General features: G+C 40.0%; 1 protein-coding gene across 1 annotated transcript; it reads right to left on the bottom strand.

Annotated features, from left to right (window-relative positions):
* On the bottom strand, nt 1-26,373 carry CHMP4C (charged multivesicular body protein 4C). The gene is made up of 5 exons (XM_029923691.1): nt 26,015-26,373; nt 7,036-7,213; nt 4,102-4,216; nt 1,103-1,268; nt 1-915 (listed from the first exon to the last, which is right to left on the bottom strand). Exons 1-5 carry the CDS (start codon nt 26,202-26,204, stop codon nt 851-853), a joined length of 714 nt encoding a protein of 237 aa, XP_029779551.1. The 5' UTR covers nt 26,205-26,373; the 3' UTR covers nt 1-850.
* Between the last annotated feature and the right edge of the window lie 1,193 nt (nt 26,374-27,566).

Here is a 27,566-nt window from a genome sequence, read left to right as displayed (position 1 = left end):
TTTTACTCATGATCCACTTTTAATTGCCTTTATGTTTATGTATTTACAAAGAATGTGCCATAAAGTGTAAATAAACATACAAGAGAGCACAAAATAGGAAACAATGAACATTCACGCATTTCGCACGCGGAAGCCACACAGCATCATAATGGCCTGGGACTATTAACGTGGCTTCCTAAGTGGCTAAATTACACCCAGGAGATTCTCGCTCAGCAGTGTCAGCTTTCAGACATTTTGGGAAATGCATCCGTTGCCCCATTCCAAGCTTAATTGGCATAATAAATGTCAATTAAAGCTCTTTTAAGACTTAAACTGCAAAACTGAAGTGAAACTAGGTACAGACTCACATAAGACTTCTCTACATGAAGGTCCTCCCACAAGAGACATGGTGTATTTGCATTTACCATGGGGTAGACACGTTCTAACATGGATACACACAGCCAACTTGTCTTCATGTAGAAAGGAAAGATATTTTCTCTAGCTATTATCCTCAACGCATCACCCTTACATGGTTTACACATTCATATAATTCCATTTTCTTTCAACAAGTGTACAGAGGCCACCAACTATGTGCCAGGACTAGAAATACAGGAGTGAACAAGATAGAATGTCGCCTCCCATCAGCATGAAAAGATCCTCCGAAATGCTACCAGGAAACCCCTTTCCATCCCTGATTCTATGTCTACACATGATTCTTGGTAACTTTTACTTACAAAGCTTAAAAAATAATTACTCATCCAGTGTAAATATAAAACAGGGTCTTTGTTAACTTCAGAATATTGCAAAAATATGGTTTTTTTATTCTTCTGTACAGTTCATTAATTTAGATGTCAGCAAATTCCACTGTAGTTTAAGTAGCCCACGCTGCCAATTGTTTGATATCATCATCCTCTTCTTCTGCCCTCTTGGAAGATGCTGGAACATAAAAGAGATAAAAATTAGTAGTTGGTGACATTCCTACTTTCAGCAGAGACAACAGGTATGAAGACAGGTATTAGAAGGTAAACATTCATGAAGTGAAAAATAAGTGTTCAAAGGGATGGACCTGGGTAATTATTTCAGCCAAGGATCTGAGTGTGGGTAGTTAAGGTGTGCAACAGACCTGCTCGGGTCCGCTGCACAGCGGAAGACGTGCCTGACATTCGACCCGGCATCCTAGCTGGTTGTGCAGGGAGGGAGGAAGAAGGCACATTTGGAAGGCGGATATTTGTCATCTTCTTATTTAATTCTTCCTGCTCCAGTTCTTCAAGTTCTGCCATCAACTCATCCTGAACATAGGAGAAAGAAAGAATTATGGAGTTAACGTTTCAAGAAGTGGGTTTCCTCACACACAATAATAAGAACATCTGCTACCCAATTGATATGTGAGAACCAGTGAAATGGAATATTTATTTTAAGACTAAGTCTTTTTTGCAACACTGAGCAATGATTAAAAAATGAATATTTTGGGTTGTGCAAATTTGTTGTAGTTAATCTTATAATACTTCAGTAAACAGTTATTCAAGTAATTTGTGTTAGCTGAATATAGAACTTCCACAGTTTCTAGGAAATTTACACCTTGTCTGTCATTTTTTCTTCTGTCTTTCCTATTGTAAAAAAGTAAGAATCTGTAAACTTTAATTGGAGCAAATAAATATTTTCATCTAGTCTAATGCTTTTGAAAATATAGCAGGTAGAGCAAAGCCATAATGTACAGAGAATAAAAACAATCAAAGATACTATGGTTTCTTTGTTGTATTACCAAAGCCAGTATAAACCATGCTACGTGTTTGGGTATAGAAAACTTCACCTCAAGGTAGGTACACTGCATTTATTTCTTTTAGCTTTAGTCTCAGAGAGTCTGGTTTAATCCTAAACTATTCTCTGCCCTAAGTACTTTAGAGGAGCAAGACCAGTTTGAGACTTTAAGGGCATAAGTCACCTTATAGCAGGTATGACTATGATAGTTCAGATCTAATCGGCTCCATGAATACTCAGGTAGAGTCCAGTCCCCACTGAGAGAGCTTGGGAGTCAAAACTAAATTTATCTTCATTAGAATTCTGAGGTTGTCACCATTAGAAATGACTTAAGACACTCTTATGTTTATTTGACCAACAAGAGTCTTCATTTATTCATTCATTCATCACTAAACAAATTTATTGAGAGCTCACTCATGGTCCGGTATTGAACTCGATGTGGGGGATGCAAGGTTGAATCAACAGTCCGTTTAAGGAGCTCATTATCGAATGTGGGAGAAAGGCACATAAACAAATCATTCCCTCATATTAAAATGAGAGTAACAATACAGGAGATACTTAAGCCAACCACAACATTTGATCAAGTCAATGTATATCAGATGTGCAGCAAGCTAAATGACCACTGTTCTTTCTACTTCATGAAAAGGAAATAAATCATGAAAGTATATGTCACCAGGCCATGTGAAATAGTGTGGTCAGTGTCCTTGTGAGCTTTCTGGTTTTCCACAAGCTCTATGAATAAAGGGCTTTCAGAATGAATACTCTGATGCCTATTTTTGCTCACAAAACAATTAGGAACAAATACAGTGAATATAGTAATGGCAGAACACACTATTCCACATTGAATGTGTGTCCAGAATTGTCAAGAGTGCTTGATAGTCATCAACATTACGAAGAAGATACCGATTTTCTTTAATAAGTACCATGACAGAATAATCAACTCCTCCATCGTTTACAGCCCTTGAATACCAAACACTCATTCACTGATAAAATCACTGTAGAATTAAGAAACTTCAGAGATAACCTAGCAATCCAGCAATTTTCATTTTACAGATGAGAAAACGAAGGGTCAGAAAAGTGAAGGGACTTACGCAAAGGTTAGTGACAAATGGCAGAGCCCAGAGCCCTTTGCACCATATCACAATGCACGGACGAGGTGAGGTGCTGACGGGCTAACCAGGGGTGAGCAACCTTTTCCTTAAAGGGCCAGATGGCAGTAGTTTAGGCTTGCCAGCCACGTACTGTACCGTGTCTGTTGCATAGTTTTCTTTGTTTCTATTGTTACTGCTGTTATTCTCTGCAGTCCTTTAAACATGTAACATCCTTAGCTCACACATCATACAAAAAGACCATGGGAAGGATTTGGCCTAAAAGCCAAATTTTCTAATCCCTGGTCGATACCATTTTGGTGGGGGAGGCATATTCTTTATTTTAATTCCAATATAATTAACATACACTGTTACATTAATATCAGGTGTACAATATAATGATTCAACAACTCTATATGTCACTCAGTGCTCATCATCTTAAGAACACTTCTTAATCCCCATCACCTATTTCACCCCTCCCCACATCTACCTCCCCTGTGGTGACCCCCAGTTTGCCTTCTATATATAAGCACCTGATTTTTTTGGTCTCTTTTTTTTTATTTTGTTTGTTTTGTTTCATAAATTCCATATATGGTGGTCCTACACTACTTTTAAAAGTTGATGACACTCAATTCTCAATTTCTAGGTTTCCATGGAACCACATCTTACTCAGTAGAAAGTCGGGAAGTCAGATTCTTTCCCATATGAATCAGAGAACTGGAAACATTTCAAAACACATACTAGTCCTACTTATGTGTGCTTAGAACAATTGAAATTCACAGTGCAGATACCACCATTATAATTATAGTCTCTATTACTGGACTCATTAATCTAAATGGGATGTGTGTGTTAATAATGCCACTCCACACTTGTTTGGTTTCATAGCCTCACTAACAGAGGCAGACTAAGCTCTAATATAACAGCTACGGAGCATGAGACGTCTGTTCCTTGCAGAGTGACACAGTCTGCTTTGTTCTGCCCAGATGTGCGAGCACTTGACTCCTTGTAATGGTGCTATTTAGGCTCCAACCATTAAAAGTCACCAACTTTACATAATCACATGCTGCCTTTCCTTAATAGCTGAAAACTTAATTAGGAGGCACTTTGCTGAACTATATTAATCTTTCTTTTAAATCAGAGCTACCAACAATTTCATTTCCCCCTTATGAGATGTACATCGCTTTAATTATATTTAAGAAAATATTTAAGAAAACCCACCTGCTATACCTGAGAGGAAGCACCCTCAATACTCCATTCTTTACACTGTGTCACCTACCTCATCAAAGTCATCACCAAAGCCAACCCGCTGAGAAAAGGCTTCTGAGATTTCTTGGGCAATATCCTGCTGCTCTGTGATTTCTTGCATCAAATCATCTATTTTGTCCAGATCCCTGGGAAATAATATGTTGTTGAAATATTTTGTTTTCTTTTATTTAAAATTTGTAGTTATTTATATTGAGAGAGAGAGAGGACACGAGCCAGGGAAGAGCAGAGAGAGAGGGAAAGAGAGAATCTCAAGCAGGATCCCTGCTGTCAGGGCAGAGCCTGACACGGGCCTTAAACTCACAAACCATCAGATCATGACTGAGCCGAAATCAAGAATCAGACGCTTAACCAACTGAGCCACTCTGGCACCTCGAAATATTTTAGGATATTACTTTAAAAGTATTAATTCAGGGGCACCTAGGTGGTTCAGTCAGCTGAGCCTCTGACCCTTGATTTTGGCTCAAGTCATGATCCCAGGTTTGTGGGATCAAGCCCTGCATTGGGCCTGCGTGGAGGTGGAGCCTGCTTGGCCTGCTTGGGATACTCTCTCTCTCTCTCCCTCCCCCCCCCCCCCCCCCCCCCTCTCTCTCTCTCTCTCTCTCTCCCTCTCTCTCTCTCTCCCCCTCACTTATACACACTCTCTCTAAAATAAAAATAATAATAAAAAACAAAACGAATCAATTTAATATGAACTCAGTTCTTTGAGTAAGATGATAATTTCTGGTGACAATATTTATCACCTTAAAAAACAACTTGCATTTCATAAAAATTACTAATCCTATATACACACCCATTTTAAATATTTGATAAATAGCCATTACATTTGGGAGTCACTAGAGACTGTAACAACATTTATTGATGCATTTTGAAATTTTTTTTTGTCCGCTAGAACGCATGTAGAATTTAATATACGCTGCCATGTCTCAGTTCAGCAGGAAGTGGTGCCAGGCACCACCATGACCAAGAGAAGCAGTGGCAGCTGTCACCAGCAACTGTCCAACTGCAGCCTTTTCGAGAAGCTAAGCTCTGGAACTACAGATTTCCTAGAATGCTTTGTGGCTCTGAGGTCCGGACTCCCCGAGAGCTTTCCCACGGCTGCTGCGGCCCAGGGGGGGACACTGATGAGAGCAGGATGAGGCCTCGGAAGCTCTCAGGAGAATCGGCAACCTCAGCACAAGAACCCAGGTGGCCACAGGCGCACGATGGACAGCTGCTCTGGAGACAGTGTCCAGCACCTGAGCCCCACCGGCTTCTACCCACCAGCCCAGGCTGGCAGCATCGGAAGGCCAGGATCTGAACTGCTTCTCTACCATTCTGTCTCTGGATCATTCCTCCGGCTCCGAAACTAGGGCAAACTGACTGAATACCAGAGAAGGGACAACTTTCCTCATTATTAAGCAAAGTGAACTCTGAAATTTTGACTCCCAGTGGAATAAATAGTTTGCAAGTTTTCCAGACTCTATATTATGGGAAGTCAAGTATTTTACATTAAAAAGTTTTCTTTTAGCATCCTCCTATCATCCCTTATTTCCAATTATTATCATTAGATTTATAGCATACAAGGTGCTCATTTATAAAAAGGAGTATGAGAAGGGCAGAGCTGAAGTTTGGGCCTGAGGTTGAATTTTTCCCAAATTCAACAGTGGAATATTGCTGCTCAGCTGCCCGGAGAGAGAGGCTGGGATTCTGCAGTACAGTTTAGCCCCAGCTCTGCAGCAGTGATAGATCGCTGACTCTGATAATGACTCTAGTGATCTTTCTGAAGCTATCAAAATGACAGCTACTTATAAATGAATTATCAAGGCAAGAAATGTTAGCAAAGATGTCTTCACGGACCCCAGCCGCCCCCTCTCCCACGTTTCCCATCCACAGACACTTCTCTACATCCCTCAGGCACTCATTGCTCTTATGCATCTTTGACCTAGACTTCACTATCATACCTACCTAATCTCAGGAAAGAACCAGGTGCCAGTTGTTGATTTCCCAGTGTGAATGTACAGCAAATTATCACCAGCCCCACCATCACTATGAATATTGGTACTGAGTGCTTACTTTCTGCCAGAAACTATGCTAAGTGCACCGTATCTCGTATCTCATTGAATCTCACAATAACTACATGAGGTAAGTACTATTATGAGCTCCAATTTACAGCTAAGGAAACTGAGTCAGGGAGAAGCAAAGTCATTTGCTCAAGGAGTTGGCAATGAAACTGGGGATATAATTCAGAAAATCTGACCTCAAATTCATGCTCAGAGCTATTATTCTAGGTCAATGTTTCTCAAATACTGGTTAGTATCAGAATCACCTGGAGAATGTGGTTAAAAACAAAAAGGCCCAATCCCTACCCTCTTCAACGATCCTGGCCATCTGTTTTCTCTTTTGTAGTTTTCTGGGTTTCATAACCACTAGTCAATAATTCTAACACTCTCACAGATGTTCACATTTAGGCCTTTTTTAAAATGATGGTGTGGGGGTGCCTGGGTGGCTCAGTTGGTTAAGCGTCTGACTCTTCGTTTCAGCTCAGGTCATGATCTTATGGTTCGGTGAGTCTGAGCCCCCCATTCGGCTCTGTACGTGGAACCTGCTTAGAATTCTCTGCCTTTCTTTCTGCCTTTCCCCTGCTCACACACTCTCTGTCTCTCTCAAAATAAACAAATAAACCTTTAAAAAAACCAACGGTAGTGGAAAAGCATTTACTGCCAGAGTTTCAGACAATATTGAGGCAACTGGGAAACTTTAAGAGCAAAATGAACGTCTTCATTTTTTCATGGTCTTTTTTTTTTCTTCTCTAACTTCTAATCTCTTCCAAGGGGACATTCCATTCCAACATGTCAAAAAGCCTCAAATGAGTAACTCCATTCCTGCCAAAATCATCACATAATTCCTACGGCTCTTCCCAACATTGAGGGTATGTACGACTTGGAGAAAGATCAAAGTCACTCACATGTTTTCATGAACTGCTTTCATCGCTTTTGCCGCAAAACCCATGTTTCTTAACACCTCCGTGTTGGTGTGTGAGTTTTCCAGGGCTTCTCTCTGGAACTCAATGGTGGAAAGTGTGCCATCAATCTGAGTGAGCTGCTTCTCAAACCTCTTCTTTCTCTTTAGTGCCTGTAATGCAGCTAAATAAGGGAGAAGCCACATTTATAAGGAGAAAGCCCAAGCCACATACTCAAGAGACATTTGCCCAACACCAACCATAGACTCAGCATTATCGATCCCTACAAACAATGAGGGGGCCAAATAAATCTGAGAAACCTTAACATCTGTCCTTTCAATCACCTGCAACAACCACTACTCTGTCAAACATGTTATTCTTTTCTTCCAAAGATTTGGCAAGTGCAAGAGGATGAAAAGTCAGTTTTCATATTTCATAAAATGTATCACAGAAGTGTTTCTGTCAGTATAGGATTTTAGGAAGAGGAGAGATAAAAATATCTTTTATAGATTTCAAAAGTATGATCCTTTATATATGTGTTTTGGGGAGCTATGATAAGTTTCATGGCAAACAGTATTGTTAACTTTTTATTGTCATCAAAGTAAAAATCCTTTGAATTCCTTTATTCTTCTACTTCCCTTAACTCTGGTACACACCAAAAAGAAATTTTTATTTTCCTTCTTTTATCATTATAAAATAATAAAAGCATTTTGCTAGTATGGAGAAAAATAGGAGTGAAAATCATGCAGTAGAAAAAGAAAACTTAAGATGAAGGAAAAAAACCTTAATAACTGTCTATTCTAGCCTTGATTTCAAAGACAAGCTAATTGAGATCCAGAGAAGTTATGTGACTTTCCTGAAGGTAGATGGTGAGTGGCAGCCAGAACCAAAACCTAGGATGATGAGCTTTCTGTCTTGGTCTAAGACAATTATGAGATGTCAGCAAGGTTACATCTAACCATGAGCATCCACGAAATCAACACTGCTAGAGTCATACTCAAGGACTAGCGGCAAGCTGGGGAGAAAAGACATGCTGCCTTCCCAAAAATATCCCAACACCCTCCCATCAGCTCTTTAACAAAATAACTTTACCCGCTTCATTTGAAAATCACAAAACTTAACAGAGTCCTTTTGACAATGGCATGCTCCCCAAAAGAAGACCTTAAAATATGAGCTTTGATAAGCCATTTAAGGAAAGTGCAGGAAAAGAAAAGCAGAAGGATGTTAATATAAAGATAATTAAGTGGAACCGACAAAAGAACTCAAGTAGCTTTATCGTTTCAGAGTGAAGCACGTAAGTTATTGCAACAGAGATTTTTGAGAAGGCTCTCTTCTAACTCTGTTTTCATCAATTTATACTTGTAATTCTAACAGATTTGGTTTACTTATTCTGCTTTTTGTTTGGTGGACAAAGTCTCATAGTCATTATAGTTTGTTAGATTTTACTGGCTATCAATATGAAATATTACTGTCCCATTTTACACCTTTTTGCTCTAAATGCCATCTCATTTTACATTAATGTTTCAGCTTTCCATTTGTTACAATTTGCCTATAATAATTTTATGGGGACCTATATTTCATAATTGTTTTCCATTTGCTCATTTTGGGTATGCCTATTATAATATGCTTGGATATGCAGTTTGTGTGGCTGTTTTCAACCATTCATATAGTCTCTTTTAGTGTAAGATTTTAACTCATGTTTATTTATTGTGATAACTGATATCTAATATGGTCTTTTATCATATTTTTTTGTGTTTTCTGTTATATTTCTGTTTATTTTTTGCTGCCTTATCTTTATGCACATTGATCAAAATTTTTTGGTTCATTTCCCTCCTTTAATTTGTTAGACCATTATATATACTAAATGTATTCTCCTAGATAGGCTCTTGTATTTAAAATATACACATACGGAGCACCTGGGTGGCTCAGTCGATAGAGTCTGACTTTAACTCAGGTCATGATCTCAAGGTTCATGGGTTCGAGCTGACAGCTTGGAGCCTGCTTTCAGATCCTCTGTCTCCCTCCCTCTCTGCCCCTCCCCCATGCATTCTCTCCCTCTCTCTCTCAAAAATAAATTAAAAAAATTTTTTTTTAACTTTTTAAAATTAAACTATACACAAACATTTAAGTTTTCTATGTTGAAAATTAATCAACATCTATAATTTATTATTCCCAAATAAGATTCCTTTCTCACTCCAAACTGTCCAATGTTTGACTGAAATCATTTGCAGTTTTATTAGTTACAAATGATTACTGGTTGTTTTGCTATCCTTTCAATTTTCAAGGAAACTTTTCTTAACAATTGCATTAATTTTGACAGACACAATTTCAACAGTTTACACTAACCAGCAGAATTTGCTGGCTTATTTCCCTACTATTGCTTCGTATATCCTACCTCATCCTTTCATTTTTACTTTACAGAATAAATCTTGAAGGTTTTTTCCCCCAGAAAGGTGCATAGATAAAAATTCTCTAAATATCTATAGGCCTGAAAATATCTTCATTTTGTTTCAAACTTAAAGAACAGTTTGGATTTTTTATAAAACTCTTGGCTCAAAATAGTCCAAAAAATCTGACTATTCCACTGTCATTAGGTAATCAATATTTCAAAAGTTTAATAACAATATTATTTGTATCCCTTTGTAGAAAATTTTGTTAGCTTATTTCCTCTTTGGAAATGTTTAAGATTTCCTTTCTTACCTTAGAGTTATGAAATTTCACTAGCCTAGGTCTAATCATGTGTCTTTTGTTTTTTGCTTTTCCCAACTAAGCCTTCAGTGGGTTTTTTTATTCTGAAGAATTAAGTCTTCCTTCAGTTGGAGAAACTATATTCTTTTTCTTTCTTTTTCTTTCTTTTTCTCCTTCCTTCTTTCTCTTTCTTTCTTTCTGTCTTTCTTTCTACTTCTTTCCCTTCTGTTATTTCTGCCTACCTCTGAAATCCCTATTGATTTTTATATTATAATCTATATTATACTCCTTCTAAACCATTCTGTTTTCTCTCTTTTGAAATCTCTATATGCTGGATATGGGATTCCATGGCTCTATCCGCCAATCTATTAATTTATATATCTTTTTGTTCTATGTTCTAGGAAAATTACTTAACTTTATATTCTGGATTACCAATCAGTCTTCAGCTAGATTTATTCTACATTTTTACCCTATTGTTTATTTAATTATTCTTTTAATTTCTAAGAATTTTTTTCTTCTAGTTACTCATTTTTATGGCAGTCCATTCTTTTCTTATTCAAAAGCCTCTTGAGTCTCCCTGAAGATACCAAAACAAGTTTTGTTTTTAATATTTTTTTTTACATTAACTCTTTTCTCTTGGGTTTGGTTGTTTGCTTTGCGTATCTTAACCCTTCTCTTCATTACAATTACCTTTCACTGAATTTCTTCTGAGTCTGTGTTAAACACTCATATTTAGAAATGAAAGACTAGAATAGTTACTGTAAACAGCTAGGCCTCTTGTAGTTACATAACTGTATTTTCCCATGAGGCCTCGCTCTTGAAAGGCAAGGCTGCCCAAAGCTCTGTGGTATGCCAACAGGCAAGCTTCCTTCCATGGGAGGGAGCCAGTAGACAGGCTTGACAAAGAAAGGCTTTATTTTAGGTGTGGAACATTGTTCTAGATTGCCCTGGTGAGTGGTAGGTTTCTCCCCCGACCCCTTCCCGCCCACTGAGGAGGTCCAGGGTTACCAGGCTCTGCTCTGCCTCCTTCTCCAGGTACAACATCACAATTCAAGTCCCTGCTGAACAGCACTAACATTTTATTCAGAAAGAGTTTTATTTGTTTAACCTGTCCTTTAGAAAAGAAGTAAAAAATTTTTTTAAAAATTACCTGGCACACAGACCTTTCTATGATACTACACAACATTGCCCTGGACCGAGGCTCATCCCATTAACGACCAGAGCTGTGTGAAGGTCTTCTCCCCAACACGGGGAGAATGACCCTCTGAACTAACACTCTGCCTGTGCAGCCATTTCTCCCTCTGCATCTATCACCCTGTCCTATGATGACTTGTAAAACCTCTTCTAGCCACTTCCACTACACTGGTTATAAGCTCTCTGAAGAAAGATGTAGCATCCTATTCTCCTGTTTCCCCAATGCCTGGCCCAGTGCCTGGCCCATGGCCAATACAAAACATGACATCAACTAACGTCGAGTATTTGTTATATGCCAAACTGGTGCCAAATCCTTTATGTGAATTATGCCATTAACTTTCACAAAAACTCCAAGAGTAAATATTGTTATTGGCCTACTTTTTGAAGATAAAATGAATGCATATTAAATAAATAAAGTTGATAATTTTGTGCACACAGTATAATGACAGCATGGCATAATGGAAAAAGTATGGCCTTCAAGGCCAGAGTATGGCTTTTTCTTCCATGATTTAATAGATGTATAATTTCGGGTAACTCACTCTCTTCCTTTGAGCTTCAGTTTGCTGTTCTGAAAACGGGAATATAATCCTCATGATGCTGGGTGATTGTTTTAAGAATTAGGGATAATTGATGGAAAATACCTCATATGGTCCCTATGCAAGGCAGACACTTAGCAATTAGATATTATTTATAATAGCAATTATATAACATTTATTAATTAATGCAATTGCATATCTTATTTCTGAAACCAGTGAGCAAGAAGTTACCCATTTTTTTGTCATAACTCACCATAATCAGAACATAATAATAGAAAATATTAGAAAATACTAGAAATATTAGAAAACCTTAGGAAGCTAAGCTTCAAATACACACTCCACCCAACACACCCAGAAGTGGAATGTTCTAAGTATGTCTCCTTCCTTTCTTGTTGGGTTGTTCAGTGTCTATACTTATTTGGAATATAACTGGTATCCATTGACCCAAAGGCATTTTCCTTTTTTTTAAGAAAAAATTTAAAGTTATCTATTAAAAAAATACACTGTGTTCCTAGTAAGAATTAATTTTAGACTACTTTCTGCAATTTGATATAAAAGATGTGACTTTGGAGTCACTAGATTTATATTTTAATACTATTCTACTAATTAATAACTCTGCATAATAACCTTGGTGTGTGACTTAACTCTTGGTGTGTGACTTAAATCATAGTAACCTTGGTGTGTGACTTACTTGGATAATAATAATAATAGCAACAACAACAATATGCAGATGACAATAAAGCATTGTACTCGGGAGTCAAGTTGCCTACTTTCAAACCTAGGCTCTCTCTATCCATACCTATGTGCCCTTACATAAGTTACTTACTGAAAGATGAGGATATAACTCATTCAGTGGTTAAAGATGAAATGAAATAACACGAAGTATTTAGTGCAGTACCGTCACATCGTGACTGATTACTAAATACTAGGGATCTTCATCATCATCATTATCTCTTTCAAAGGATCATCAGAACCTTATATATATGGTGCGAGCCACACGGTATAATGCCCAACCTTGCAAATATTTGTTGTTAATAATAATGACTTCTGGTTGGGACACAATTTTAAATGCCTATGTTAACAGATGGCTCCTGACCTTCAAAATACTCGGGAGAAATTTGAAAATTCACTAAGACTTCAGATCTCAACTTACACTTAAATTCCCTTACCACAAACTACAGATGGGCCTACACCAGTGTGCTAATCTCAGAGGGACCCAGCAGGTCATGAAAGTTACATGAAGCAGAGAGAGGTTAGGCAGAAAGGCCTTCTTTGTTTTCTCACCAGTGAGAGAGAAAAAGATAGAGGAATATTAATCTACATAATAAAAAATAGTACAGGAGCGATATGAAATGGCAGCGGACCCCAGCATCAGGAGTCAACAGGAAGAAGCAGGGTCTCTGGTGACCAGGAGAGCATAAGCCTTACGGGAAGCAACGCTGCTGAGCTCCAGTCCACGGCGACCATGCCCAGCCTTCCACAAACTCAAAAGAAGCAAGAAATCTGGATTTGCATGCAAAATCCTCCAAATTTAAAAGATGATTCACATTTTTCCAAACACCTTGTGTGAGCAAACTGAGTGATTTCTGCATGGCCGGATCTGGCCCTGGGACACGTGACCCTTGCTGTGACTTCTGCCTGGCACAGTACACTTCTCCCAAACACTAAGACAAGAGGCTCATGTTCCAAAAAGACAAGAAGTGTACGTGAGGAGTCTCCCCGTGAGCTTGCACGTGAAATGATGATGCCTCGGGGGCACCATGAGTTAGACAGGCTTCAATTCTGTTTTCTAATAAATGATTGGGAAAAGAAACAGCTGCATATTTTTAAAGACATGGAACAAACACTGCAAATTACACATTGCTCCTGATTGGGCAAAGAAGGACGTTTTTAGAGCCATGTAATTTAACCTGCACGGAAGGTGCAATTCAATCTTCCAACTCCTGGATGTGCCTTTAAGCAGCTGGTGAGACCTGTATAACATTCTTTCTAAAACAAAGGAATCTACTGTATTCCTTTGCAGTGGAGAGACAGCCAGGAGTTTTGTCTCGTCCCTTACCAGTGACGTTCCTTCAGCCCCGGAGCTATAGAACAACGACCTGTACGCAGTGCTGCTGGGAGATGTAGCGGCCTTACTGCAGCCCATTCAGGATGGGGCCGAAATGTAAGGATTCCTCACTTGCACCAAAATTCCGCTAGCCTTAACCAACTTTACTACTACCTTGCCAGAGGAGGAAGGCCTTCGGTCATCTATGAAAAATAACTAAAAACAGAAAAAAGTTATAGTTTCATTGCTCATATAATACACAGAGCATCTGGGTTTTAGAGGTCAGTCTGTTCTTCACTCTTTCAGAGTGCATAAATGTGTGCATCGCTAATCCAGTAGTTGGCAAAAAAGGAAGAACATTATAGAAACCATCATATCCAATGACAGACAAACTTGTTTGTGAAATATGAAACTGCATTGTGACAGCTCTTCCCTCTACCAAGAACGGATGATCTTAGAGAAGGCCTAAAAGATGGGGCTTGGAAGAGAAATCCCAGAGAGTTCTTAAGATACATATGTCATATCAGATAAAGGGCTAATATCCAAAATCTATAAAGAACTTATTAAACTCAACACCCAAAAGCTACTATGGCTAACAGACACATGAAAAACTGCTCAACATCACTCATCATCAGGGAAATACAAATCAAACTACAATGAAATACCACCTCACACCTGTCAGAATGGCTAATTAAAATTAACAACTCAGGAAACCACAGTGCTGGTGAGGCTGCAGAGAAAGGGGAACCTTCTTACACTGTTGGTGGGAATGCGAACTGGTGCAGCCGCTCTGGAAAACAATAGGGAGGTTCCTCAGAAAGTTAAAGAAAGAACCACCGTATGACCCAGCAACTGCACTAACAGGTACATGCAAATCCAGTACCCAGAAAATGCACTATTAGTGCATGTGTCAAAGGGGCACATGCACCCCACTGTTCATAGCAGTGCTATCAACAAGAGCCAAATTGTGGGAAAAGCCCAAATATCTGTCACCTGATGGATGGATTGAGAAGATGTGGAATATATATACAATGGAATATTACTCAACCATCAAAAATGATGAAATCTTGCCATTTGCAATGACGCGGCTGGAACTTGAGTGTATTAAGCTAACCGAAGTAATCCATCAGAGAAAGACAAATACCATATGATTTCACTCATATGTGGAATTTAAGAAACAAAACACATGAACATAGGGGGAAAAAAGGAAGAATAAAATAACAGAGATGGAGGCAAACCATAAGAGACTCTTAAATATAGAGAACAAACTGAGGGTTGCTGGCGGGTGAGGTGTGGCGGGGGGAATGGGCTGAATGGCTGACAGGCATTAAGTTGGGGACTTGTTGAGATGAGCAGTAGGTGTTACACATAAGTGATAAGTCACTAAATTCTACTTCTGCAACCAATACTGCACTGTATGTTAACTAACTTGAATTTAAATAAATCTGGGAAAGAAAAAACAGATAAATGTCACACATAATTGGATATGTCCTCTTTTGCTTTTAACTAGGAAGTATCATAATCATGTTGTTTTATCTGAGAAACTTTAAAGTAAGCCCTGTTCTTACTCACATACAAATCACTTCATTAATTAAACAATACCTTCTATTTATGTCACCTTGGTTTAGTTCTTGAAAAACACAATGTGAATAAGCATCCTGAGAGGTATTTTACGAATGGAATAAAAACAAAATGTTTCTGTTCAAAGTCACAGGTTAGATAGAAAATAGCTGGGAGAATTCTAGAAAATTCTAAGGTTCATTTGGCCAGGACCACCCCATTATGAATTTCCCTGGCCTTCTTCAGTTTAAAAAAAATTCTTTATCCACTCATTTCAGCCACTCTATGAGTTTATGTTGTAGATCTACCACACTGCAGGGCAAAGAAATAAGGCTATAATCTCAGAAGATGCCGATATGGAATAGGCATTCAAACACCTATTCACCATTGAGCAAGCATTTATGAAACACCACTGTCTTACAGAAACTGTGACCACAGACACTAACATGTTTAAGTCACATTTCAAGTAGCAGAGGAGACACAGAGGGAGAGTAACAAGAGACGCGTACAGGGTACGGCCGGTGCACCCAGTTAGGTACACGCTCTCTCTGGAGGGTGAGGTCAGACATCAGACAGGGGACGGTGTAGTTGAAGCCAGGTTAACAGTCTACACTCATAAGCACACACACTGCTCAGGAAGGCACATGAATGATAAAAAAGTGTCACACAAAGGATTCCTCCTAGCCCCCAACCCTCTTCCCACTGCAAATCTCCAACTAAACAATGTGAAGGTTCTGGCAGAGAGATATTAGAAGCCAGAAATTATCAACCCCAAAATAGAGCAAATCACACTGGCTTGCCACGTTAAGCTGGATTTTATAAGCAACCTCCATATTTTCAAAGGTCTCACCAATATTAAATGTCATTAAAAGGGTAAATAGCAAGCCAAAAGAAGACTAGAACATGGCAATGATGTGGATTATACAATGGCAAAACAGATGCCTGAGAAAACAGTTAGAAAGGAATGAGATTGGAGGAGGTCAATAAGAGGTAGGCTGAGGAAAGAACATCTGGAAGTGGAATGCTGCTGTGAGCAAGCCAGTAATGTTGGAATGAATTTTGTATAAAAAAGAGAAATGGTGACTGATTAATATTATAAAATATAAAAGATTAGAAAGAGAATAATGAGTCCCCTCTCCCATCTCCAGAATGGACAAAGGATATTAAAGTTATTTTCTGACAGAAATGGTGCTACTCTCCTCTTTCTAAAAAGCTCACAGCTACTTTTGGAGATGAAGTAGTTCTTACCGCCAGGACATCACATAAGGGATTCTTAAATCTGAGAGTGAAAGGTCATGTCCAAAAAGTGCTGTCAGCCTTGAGTTGTCAAGAAGGGAAGAAATGCTTGCATAAGACCCATTTTAAATATCCACTGAAGCTCTTATTTCTTATAATTAATTGCTTCTGAGGTCAACTGCCAGGCAAGTCGAATTACCTTGCTATTGGAACAACATACCAATGTAGTCTTTAAAATGTACTTGATATTCCTTGTAAAAACCCAGTTACTGTTTGACCTGGCAGAATATATAACTAACTGAGTGGATGAGTCTTCTAGCTGCTACTAGTATTCTTAGTAACCTCACACCCTGGTAACCTCTAGGGACTTGCTATTGCCTAGAACATAGGGAAAACTGTATGAATATGAAACCAGCAAATATTAAACAGAAAAACTCAGAAATAGCTGATTATGCTTCATCCTACAGGATAAGCACATGTACCTGTAGATGTAATTCTATATTGTGTGTGTATATATGTGTACCTGTATACGTATGTGCATATATCTGTATACATGCATGTACATGTGTGCACAAGTGTTTATATTCACACATGTGCACTTACGTATGAATATGTATGTATAAATGGGTGTGTGTATATGTATAACACAGTTCTACTTATAGCTAGTATTTCTCGTTCACATGATGCACCAATATTTCCTACTACTGTGTCCATGGCTTGTAGGTGCCCGAGAGCCAACAAGCTATCTCCGTACAGTGCCTTCAGCTCTCACTGTCTAGGATTCTATGATTATTCCTTTGCGATCCTAGATCAACAAATCTTGAAAAATGTATAGCTCCTATCCTTAAGATCACTATTTCTATTTGAAATTCTTTACGAATAGGTTTACCTTGCAATTGGTGATGAACTACACTCTTCTTTAGCTTTTCAAGTGGAAGTGGAAGAATGATGCTCAACAAAGGAAGATAGTTTACATAAATAAAATTTTTCAAACTTCTCACAAAAAAGATAAACTAAAGGCTCTTACATATGTGATATTTAATATGTATAAATTGGTTTAACATAATTATAACATTTTTCTTGCTATAGTTAACAAAGTATAAATTTTGACTTAGGATAATATCTCTGTTCAAACCCCAAGGTTATATTAACTTTCACTTGTACGTACTAAATATATGGCAAAAACTGGTTGGGGGAGGGGGCGTGTGGGTGGCTCAGTCGGCTAAGCATCCACCTTCGACTCAGGTCATGATTTTTGCGGTTTGTGAGTCCGAGCCCCACATTGAGCTCTGTGCTGACAGCTCAGAGCCTGGAGCCTGCCTTGGATTCCGTGTCTGCCTCTCTTTGCTCCTCCCCTGCTCACACTGTCTCTCTCTCTCTCTCAAAAATGAATAGACATGTAAAAAAATTTCTTTAAAAAGATCTTCAAGTTAAAAAAAAAAAAAGAATTGGTTATGGAATTAGCAGTGCTCACTGAGAAAGGCCTTTTGAACAATGTAACTGCTAAAGCAAGTAAGACACACCCGTGACACAAATGTAGCATATCACACTACATGAAAGAATCAAAAAGATTCAACAGAAAGTCATGTTTAAATAGAGAATAAAATGTCAAAAGTGTTTGTTGAATATCTGGTTACATAACTATATTCCTCTAAATTTACATGTAAGCCAAACATGAACATGTAAACTTAAGCCAGATGGTTGACATTCCATTTTTTAAGTTTTTATTTACTTTATTTTATTATTTTTAAATGTTATTTAGTTATTTATTTTGAGAGAGAGAGTTTATACCTGCCAGTGGGGGAAGGGCAGAGAGAGAGAGAGAGAGAGAGAGAATCCCAAGCAGGCTCCATGCTGTCAGCACAAGAGCCCAACACAGGGCTCAATGTCACAAACCAGGAGATCATGACCTGAGCCAAAATCAAGAGTCAGACATTTAACAGATTAAGCCACCCAGGCGCCCCACACAAGTCATTCTAAGTACATCTGAAGGCAAGCCTACAGTAATCTGCTACAGTTTCTCAAGACTGTACAAATCATATGACTTTGGCATAATCATGGTGTTAATAGTAAGCCTTCTACCTTATTGTGGATAATTCAATTAACTGCAAAATTGTATATATCCAGGAAAATTATAGTCTTTGCATAATTTAAGTATTTCGTGAAAAGCTCTATTTTCCAGCTTTGTGGAATTTAAATGGAGAATAATAATAATGACTATTTCAGAATATACAATGCTGCTCCAAATTCATGAAGGGAGAAAAAATAGATGTAGTTACATAACACAAGAAACAGTACCAATTATCCTTTGAGAAGTAGCTACAACACCTCAGCAAACTGTCAAAATCTATGCCACAGATCCTTGATTCTAGAAGAGAAACACCCTACACTCTAGTTTCTGAGAGATTAGAAAAGAAGACAATGAAAAGTAGAAGTCAATATGAGCTCCCCAAGATGAAAAATACCAAAGTACTCTCATTGGCTTCTTTTCTTTGGGTGGCTAGATGCTAACTTAAAGAAACACCAAGGACCACCCACTAACCTTCTAACATTATGTACATTAAAATCGACCAGAGAGCCTTGAGTATCACAACCTGAATTTATCTCGGAAATCTTGGAACAGAATCTCCTGATGTGGCATTATAAAAAGTTATCTGGGTAAATCTGATGAAGCTAACATACTATCAGGTCATAAATGGGCATCTGTGAAGCAGAGGTACATGCATATAATTAGGTTTCAGGAATAGAACCCACAAGGTATAGTGAAGCATTGATAGGGAAAAGAGAAAAATTTAGAGAAATAAGATGGTACGGGCTAAAAATGACGATCAGGTATATTTATATACAGCTAGATAAGTAACCGAACTCACTGAGCGTTGATCTGTCAAACTGGTGATCACGCCTCAGCTGAACCTTAGAGGAAATGTACTGTTCGTTGCTGTCATGCAGTGGTGTTCTGGAACGAAGTCTTAGAAGCTTGCTGTGAGGCTCTGTCCTTGGGTTCTCCTTATTCAATATATTTTTTTTTTATTCAATATATTTTAACAAAGACTTTGTGAGAGGAAAAAAAAAGCTTACTGATCACATTTGTGACTGGTTCAACTAAAAGAAATAGCTCATATATAAGGCAATAATATTAGAATTTTAAGACTTCATTGAAAATAAGATGATATGTAACAGAAATAAATGTAAAATGCTGAAGGCAAGCTAGATTTAAATGGGGAAAGGATAAATCTGGCTGGGGTTTTTAACTCTTTCTGGGGAAAATCTATTGGGGAAAAGCAACTGATCCATCTGTGAAAAAGCATTTGCAAACGGAGGCAGTAGTAACAGAACAAAGGAGATAAAAAGCCCAGAGCATTCTGCCCGTCAGTTCCCAGGTGTGTGAATAAGGGTGCAGGTCATCTAGGATGCTGCTAGGACTCTGAAGGGGAAGGAAGATGGTAGGAAAGGGAGAAGTTTTTCTACTACAGCCTCAGTGAATAGGCTCCCAGGGCTGGTTCAGATGTCTGCGTTTCTTCCACCCGCAGGATGAAAGCCCAGGAGGAGCTCCTGAGGTGGGAGAGAAACTGGGGGTGAAAACTGAGGAAGGGTCACATTTCCATTCATCTGTGGTTGCCAGAAGAGAGAAGAGCAGCTGACTGGAGAAAAAGACCTGACCCCCATATGGGAGCTTAATGCCTCAGCAATAAAACGCTTTCTTTTCTCTGTGTATTCTCAGAATACACAGGGTATGGTACAAAATATCAAATACTCGAAGGCATGCAGAACCCTTTATGATGACGCTTCATTGTAACTTGAATACTACAGAACTCTGAGACCCTTCAAAAGGACTGGGCTTTTCTAAAGAAAACGAATTCAGGTGGCTAATGAGAATCTGTCGAAGCTTCGGAAAAGTCTCTTCAGCGTCAATAGGCGGGGAGGTGGGCAGAAATGTCTCGTCTGGGTCTCTGAGTGATGGAAGAGGAAGGAAGAAACAACAGGCCTGGTGAGGGAAGGAAACGGAGGCTTCCCGCTGAGCAGCTCATCGAACCATAAACACGTCCCACGTTCCCAAGCCGTAGTTGGCATCAGAATCAGAGTTGTCTGTTCAAAGTTCAGGTTTCTGGGCACTATACTCGACCTACTAAATGAGAATTTTGAGGAAGTTCTTGTGAGTCCACATTTTAACAAACATCCTCAAGGAATTCTGAGCTAGGAGATCTGAGGGCCACATTTTGAGAAATTCTCCTAAGAAAGGAGGTCACAAGGTAAGTAATACTTCCCAAGGGAGCTCCCATCCATCAGGGCCCTGCGTTCTGTGTCAGTCTCGTATTACGTGAGCCACGCATGCTCTTGCCCTCACTGCTTGGGCAAAAAAAAAAGCTGATACACTGCTGACTCAGATATGATCTTTTTATACAGAAGTCTTTCTGGTCCCTAGGGTCTGAGATTGCAGAATTCAGCTCCATGACAACTATACAATAAAAAGCAAACTCAAGAGCCCCACGAGGTTCATACCCTGGGCCAAACCAGGGGGACCATGCGTGCACCCCAACTCCACGGAAGACCAAGTAGGAGTCGTGACTCTGAAAGCAAATTCATCCTTGCCAAAAAACAGTCCAGGCTTCAAAGTGAACTGGCTTACTCAAATAAAAGACTCTGTGCCTTAGGGTCTCACTCACTAAACAGATATTCGACGAAGAGGCACCATGGCCTCAGCACCAGGTTTTCCTGGAACCATGTGTAATGATGCTGAGGAGGGATTGTGGCCAAACTTGCTCCTTCCAAGTCTCCACCCTTCATCTCTCTCGGCCCACTTCCCACAGCCTGAGGCCTGTGGATAATCCCAGACTGGATCCGTCTCTCTCCACATAATTACATATTTGAAGGTCCTGTTCAGCTTGGGACAAGGCGAGCAACAGAGCCAGGCTAGGGTGAGAGGAATGAGAGGCACTTAGGTGCAGACTTAAGGGGGCACTCACTCTCAAGGTCACACAAGTGTGTGCTAGGGTCTCTCCCGCCTCACTCTAGACCCGGCCCTGGTTAGCAAACCTCAGCTCAGTAAGGGGTAACTGAGGAAGCGACTGAGGAAGGTGGAGCTGAGGAACAGGAGACACACATGACTAATGTCCTCAAATATGTGAAAAGTCTTCACGTGACAGATGGAATAGATTTATTCAAAGTTATTCCAGAAGACAAAACTTGGGCCAGTAAGTGGAACTTAGCACGAAGCCAATTTCAGCTTTAAAAAAAAATGCTACTGTATCACAATGGCAGATACTTACAGAGCACTGAACTAAGAGCTTTACACAATAATGTCGTTATCCTCATAACCGTGAGGATCGGTCTTATCCTTGCCATTATTAGACAGGCTCACTAAATAAAGTCACACAGTGTCTAAGTGGCAAGGCAGAGCTAGGAATCCAACCCAGGTTTGTCTGCTTTGAAGCCAAGCTCCTAACTACAGCACTCAGATACCTTCCATCAAACATGTAAAAATTGGACCGTGACCTTACATTTAAGCACTTTATAACCTATGGCCATTTCTTAGTCATATTATTTTCCAGAAGACCTCATAAGGGAGGGGAGAGTAGTGACCCCTCATGGATGGAGCCCTGCGTCGGGCTCTGAGCTGACAGCACAGAGCCTGCTTGGCTTCTGTCTGTACCACCCCCCCAAATAAATAAATAAATAAATAAATAAAATAAACGTTTTTCAAAAAGAATATTGACCCCTAAAGTGTTCCAGCAAACCAGGGTGGCGGGAAGGGGTTGGCAGTAGCTGAGATACTGACTCCTTCAGCTACCGAGCCACAGCCTGGCGCGACGAGGGCCACCAAGCTGCTAGTCCCCGCTTACCCCAGCGGAGCTCACAGATATCAGCATCATAGAGCTCATCGTGTGAAAACAGAAGTATTCAAGGCTAAAGGACCATGTATTTCGAACTCATTAACAGTACGATAGATTCAAGTTACTCATCCTTAAGCCAGGCACTTTAAAAAAAATAATGATGCCGAGCCCCACTCCGTCCAATTATAGAATCATAGAATCAATATAGAGAATCAATTGTACCAGAATTAACCAGGATCTAACCATCTGAGCCAGCCAGGCGCTCCTTAGAACTCCTAAAAATTTAACCAAATCTAGAGGTGTGGGCACCTGGGCACGAGGGTAGCTTAATATTAAAAACGGCTCCACATGACAGGGCTCAAAACAGAAAAACTGAGGCACCTGGGGGACTCAGCTGGGTGAGAGGACAACTCTTGGTCTTTTGGTTTGTGGGATCCAGCCCTAAGTGGGGCTCTGTGCTGACAGCGTGGAGCCTGCTCAGGATTCTCTCTCTCCCTCCCTCTCTCTCCTTCTCCTGCTCATTCTCTCTCTCTCTCAAAATAAATTAATTTTAAAAAATACAAGAAAAAGAATAAAAGTAACTGGTATGGAAAATGCTTGCTTTTCTGTAAAGGAGATTACAAGCTATAAAGCAGCAGTAATCTACATAAGCTACATTAAGGAATCTCAGACCTCCTAAAATTTATTTTTATTTTTTTAAATTGTTTTAAGTTTATTTATTTATTTTGAGAGAGAGAGAGAGAGAGCATGAGCGGGATAGGGGCAGAGAGAGGGGGAGAGAGAATTCCAAGCAGGCTCTGTGCTGACAAAGCACAGAGCCGGATGCAGGGATCAACTCACAAACTGTGCGAGCAAGATCTGAGTCGAAATAAAGAGTCGGATGCCACCCAGGCTCAGACGCCCCTGGGGTGCCCCTCAGACCTCTAAAAACTTTAACCAAATTATAAATCTTGCTCCAAGTGCTAATCTTAAAGATCAACAGGGCCTTCAGTATCATAGGCGTTGCAAAAACAATTTGGTGGTGCACACTCCGGTTCTTTTTGGTAGATAATGGTAAATACCAAAGAAGTTTGGGGTGAGAAAAATTAGGCATGCCTGCACAACCTTGGTATAAGACACAATGAGAGCAAGGTTCGGACTAAATTCTGTATAAACAAACATACTTTGCAAGTAGACAAAAACAGTTGGTCAGTTTATTCCATGAGCTCAATGAAGTCAGGACTGTACGTTCCTTCAGGGGCTCCAATACGCCTTGTATGAAAGGCTTCCTGAAGGCAGTAACACCCCATAGTATAGCGCTGTGCCCTGTGGGAGATGAGCTCTGTGAGAAATACAGGAGAACCAAGCACCTGACGTGGAACTGATCTGAGATCAGGCCTCAGGCACCATTCTGAGTTAGTTATAACGCTAGTAGATTCTTATCACCTGGTCTTACAGCCGGAAGCAAGGAAGTGTCTCAAACTATTTCAGTCAATCCACATATTTAGAGTTTCTATAATTTCACCAATGAGATCTCATTTCTAACACTTAATATGCTAATTTACAAGTTACTCATTTTACCAATAAAACCCACTTTTGACATTCGGAATGCTGTCAAAGCTTGTTGTAGTAGGGAAATAGCTCACCGAAGTGGGTAGGAATGTGCTCCTTTCTGATTCAATGCTAGCTGGCTATTTAACCTCGTATTCTCGGCAGCAGGCTAGCTGTCCAACCATGTCTAGAAGTAAAACTTTAACTGCAAGTACATTATGTCACTCAGATTATAATGTAAATTACAGCCCTTATGCCACAATATACAGCCTTGTATAGGACAAGGCCCATTTTGTGCTAACCATATTGGGCCTGATTACACTATGTGTGTGAAAATATTTCTTGGTAGCCAATGGATCACAGAAACTATGTGTATAGAGGCTATCTGGTTTATTTGGAAGATACTGATAATGACCGGGTTTCCAATACATAGGCCTGTGAATTCTTTCCATAGTTTAGAGTACAGATGAACTCATGCTAACTAGCCTCTTTCTACTCCCAGAACCACTGTAGAATCAGGTGTAGGCTAATGCCAGTGAAGTTCCCGAGGATAAATAACAAAGAATAAGTGAATTTTCAAACCCCAATTGGTTATTTGCACATGATACTTTCTTCTGTAATTTCTCTGATTTAAGAAAGTTAGATTGATGCTCTTAATTAATGTTGTCTTTAGTTTTGGGGGTGGGGTCTTTATATGGCAAATTTGTAACACTCTTTAGTGCATTACCAATTGGAGAACATTTCTGAAAAAAATCAATAAAACCTATATTATCTTACATTTTTATCTTCCGAAAGCAAAACCTATATTTTCACCACCTCATAGAAGCAGATGTTCGATTTTCAGGATTTTAAAACCAGTATTTACTGAGCAACCACTGTAGATAAAGGCGATATACAGACCCAAAAGGATGACAGACAGAAAGACAAACATCCCTTGACGGACATTATGCAAATTTCAGAGTGCACATCAAACTGAAGAGGAAGAGCAGAAAGACAGAACTACCCATAACTTTTTAGCTAGCCATAATGGCATGGTATCTCTTTAGAAATTGCCATTTAATAGCTTCCCAAAGTATTTTCAGACATAAAGTAAAAATAGAAACCAGCATTTAACTCAACAACAGGCTATAATGTAGACCGAAGTTATATGCAGTAGCGAAGAAAAATGAAACTTGGCCTTTTTATTGTTCATTTGTAATAAGTGGACACAAATGTATCAGGCACAGGTTTATGGGAAGCAGCAGGGTTTTCAAGGTCCAGAAGACATTATTCCTTTCCTGCATTAAACAATGGCAGCATAATTTAGGGCTAAGTAAATCTTCCCAAGGCTTTGTTATGACTAAAGAAGCCTGACTTGTGAATACAAGTTCAGGGGTAGATGGTGGACCTAGGCCGGTATTACCACTTCTATTTCTGAGTCGGCCATTATAAGATCACTTGTATTTGTAGTGTTACCACACCAAATCACTTCAACTTTTCCCTGGGTTTTTGTATATGTGCTGTTCAGACCTATTCTCTATAAAGAGAGCAGTACACTGAAGAAACCAATTAACTCTGGAAAATAACAAAGGGTTCAAGGTGTGACCGGAGCACCAAGAATCATTACTGGTTCAAAGTCCCTTGTGTGGTAAAAACCAGTAATAGGAAATATAATATTTAATTCCCTGCTTTTTTAATATATAATGTCTCAAATGCACAACAGCCAACTAAACTTTTCAACGGCTGAGGAGTGAGGTAAACCAGAACATACCAGAATATACTTCCCTGGAGATTACCACGCAAGTTTAAAATGTGTGATTTGATATTTATAAACACACAGCAGAAAACCTGATATTTGAGGACCAGGGTAAGGCAGCACAGGAGTAAAATTTAAAGGGGTATCAAAGAGTAAGTAATCAAGATAAATAATATTTTAATGCAGTGTTTTTAAAATTCAAAACTAATGCAAAAATTTCACAATGGACAAAATATTACATTTCTAAAAAAAAAAAGAATGTTAAATAAAAAAGTACCTTGTAGGACACATAAGAGCCAGAGGCAAAAGGAAATAAATAATACCAATTCTGTCTTTATTTAAAATGGTTGATATTTTTTATCATGAGTTTTCTGCATTAATTCTGAGCTTTTAAAATATTGCATAAAGATACTGTTTATCTTGATTGGAACTACCTAACATTTTGCTATCTAGGATTGTGCCTAGCTCAGCTCACACCAGTTTTGACCCGGGGTGGGGGGGGCTCGATACCAGTTCCTAGAAAGGCTGTGGGAGCAAATCCGGCCTCCTGGGGTACAGGTGCTGTGGGTAGATTTTCCCCAAGGAAGGGGCTGGAGGGCTCAGGTCTGCGGCCACATCCCAAGCCTACCTCGCTTATTCTGCGTGCCGTGCTTCTTGGCCAGGGCGACTTCTCTCTGGATTCGATTTTCCAGGTACTCCTGTTTCTTGCTCAGCATCTCCTCAGTCTCCCGAAGCCGGGCCAGGGCCTCCTGGGGGCTGGGGGCGGCTCGGCTCTTAGAAGAGCCTCCCCCTTTAAAGAACTTGCCCAACTTGCTCATGGCTGCGGATCTGAGGGGCGAGGGGTCCCGGGAGTGTCTCGGGAGCTCCCGGGGCGGCGCCTGGGGAACAGGTGAGCCAGATCGTCCTTTGGTCTCGGGGCCCAGCACTGAAACGCAGCGCTCCCCGGGAATCAACAAGCCGTCGGGGCAGGTGACACACACTCCAGGGCATTTCCTGGCCGCGGGTGGGCCCCGCCCCTCCGCGCGGCCCGGGCGGGGAGGGCACTGGAGTCGGACGCGGCCGTCCGGTCCGGCGCCACCCGGCCGCCTGGGAGTTACGGAAGAGCAGAGCAGAGAATTGAAAAGATAAACAAGCCGGCAACAAAGTTGCTGTTTTATCCTCACTGGGGTGAAGGACTGCCTAGTTTGTGAAAGGCTCGGAGAAAAGCACTCTTCCAGGGGCCTCCTGCGGGGCCTCCAAGTGTGCTTTACCGACCCAGATATTTTAAAGTACTTTATTCCACGCATGTGTTTTTGTTTGCAAGTGTTGTGAGCACAGTGTTTGTCTTCAGATCTCTGTCCTTGTGAATAAGACTATTCAGGTATGTTCGTCTAAGTGTGTACTGTGTGGGTATGAGTGCGCAGGGAGGCACGGGCCCTCCGTCCGGGACGTTTTCCTGCCACCCTAATGTAGGTGTGTGGGCAAGCGGCTTCTTCTAGAAGCAACGAAGCTGACTGGCTTTGTCCCTGCAGATGTAGACTCCGAACAGGCTGATCTGTGTCTGGCTGCCAGTTGGCATGGGTCGATTCTGGATCATTCTTGCATGGCTTGAAGTGGCTAAAAGATGGTACTCCTGTCTTTTCCTACCTAAGGTCAGGACTGAGTGTGATTGTTGCATTCAATTCTGTAATTAGGCATCTGAAGCTTTCGGTGTGAATGTGGGCATATCAAAACCTTTAATGGAGTGCGTTGTGTTTGGATCTAAGTCAAATATCTTTACAAAGACACCTACGTTCCAAAAAGGAGAGAGCCTGCTAGAGAAAAGAAACATCCTTCTGTTCGTGCTCACTATCTCAGTCCCTTTTATTACAGCTGTAAGCAAAGAGTTTGGTGAGATGACAGGACAGCAATAGGTAATGATTATAGATGATGTAATACAACTGAAAACCTGTGCTGAGCATGCTACAAAGAAGTGGAATATGGAATTGAGTCTATGTTCTAGTTTTTAAGAGCTAGCTAGTATTTACTCCCACTCAAATACACCCCTATTTGAGCTACATTACCCAACATCATCAGAACCTATTTGTGATGTTAGCTAACCGCTGATTGTTAAAGGGCGGGGGGAAGCATCCATTACTATCACAAAGACATTTTGATACCCAGGATCAATAACCCAATTTTGTCGGCCATTATAGTAACAC

This window comes from Suricata suricatta, chromosome 15 (assembly GCF_006229205.1).
Source record: "Suricata suricatta isolate VVHF042 chromosome 15, meerkat_22Aug2017_6uvM2_HiC, whole genome shotgun sequence".
Taxonomy (NCBI): domain Eukaryota; kingdom Metazoa; phylum Chordata; class Mammalia; order Carnivora; family Herpestidae; genus Suricata; species Suricata suricatta.
This window is presented reverse-complemented; position numbering and strand designations above follow the sequence as displayed.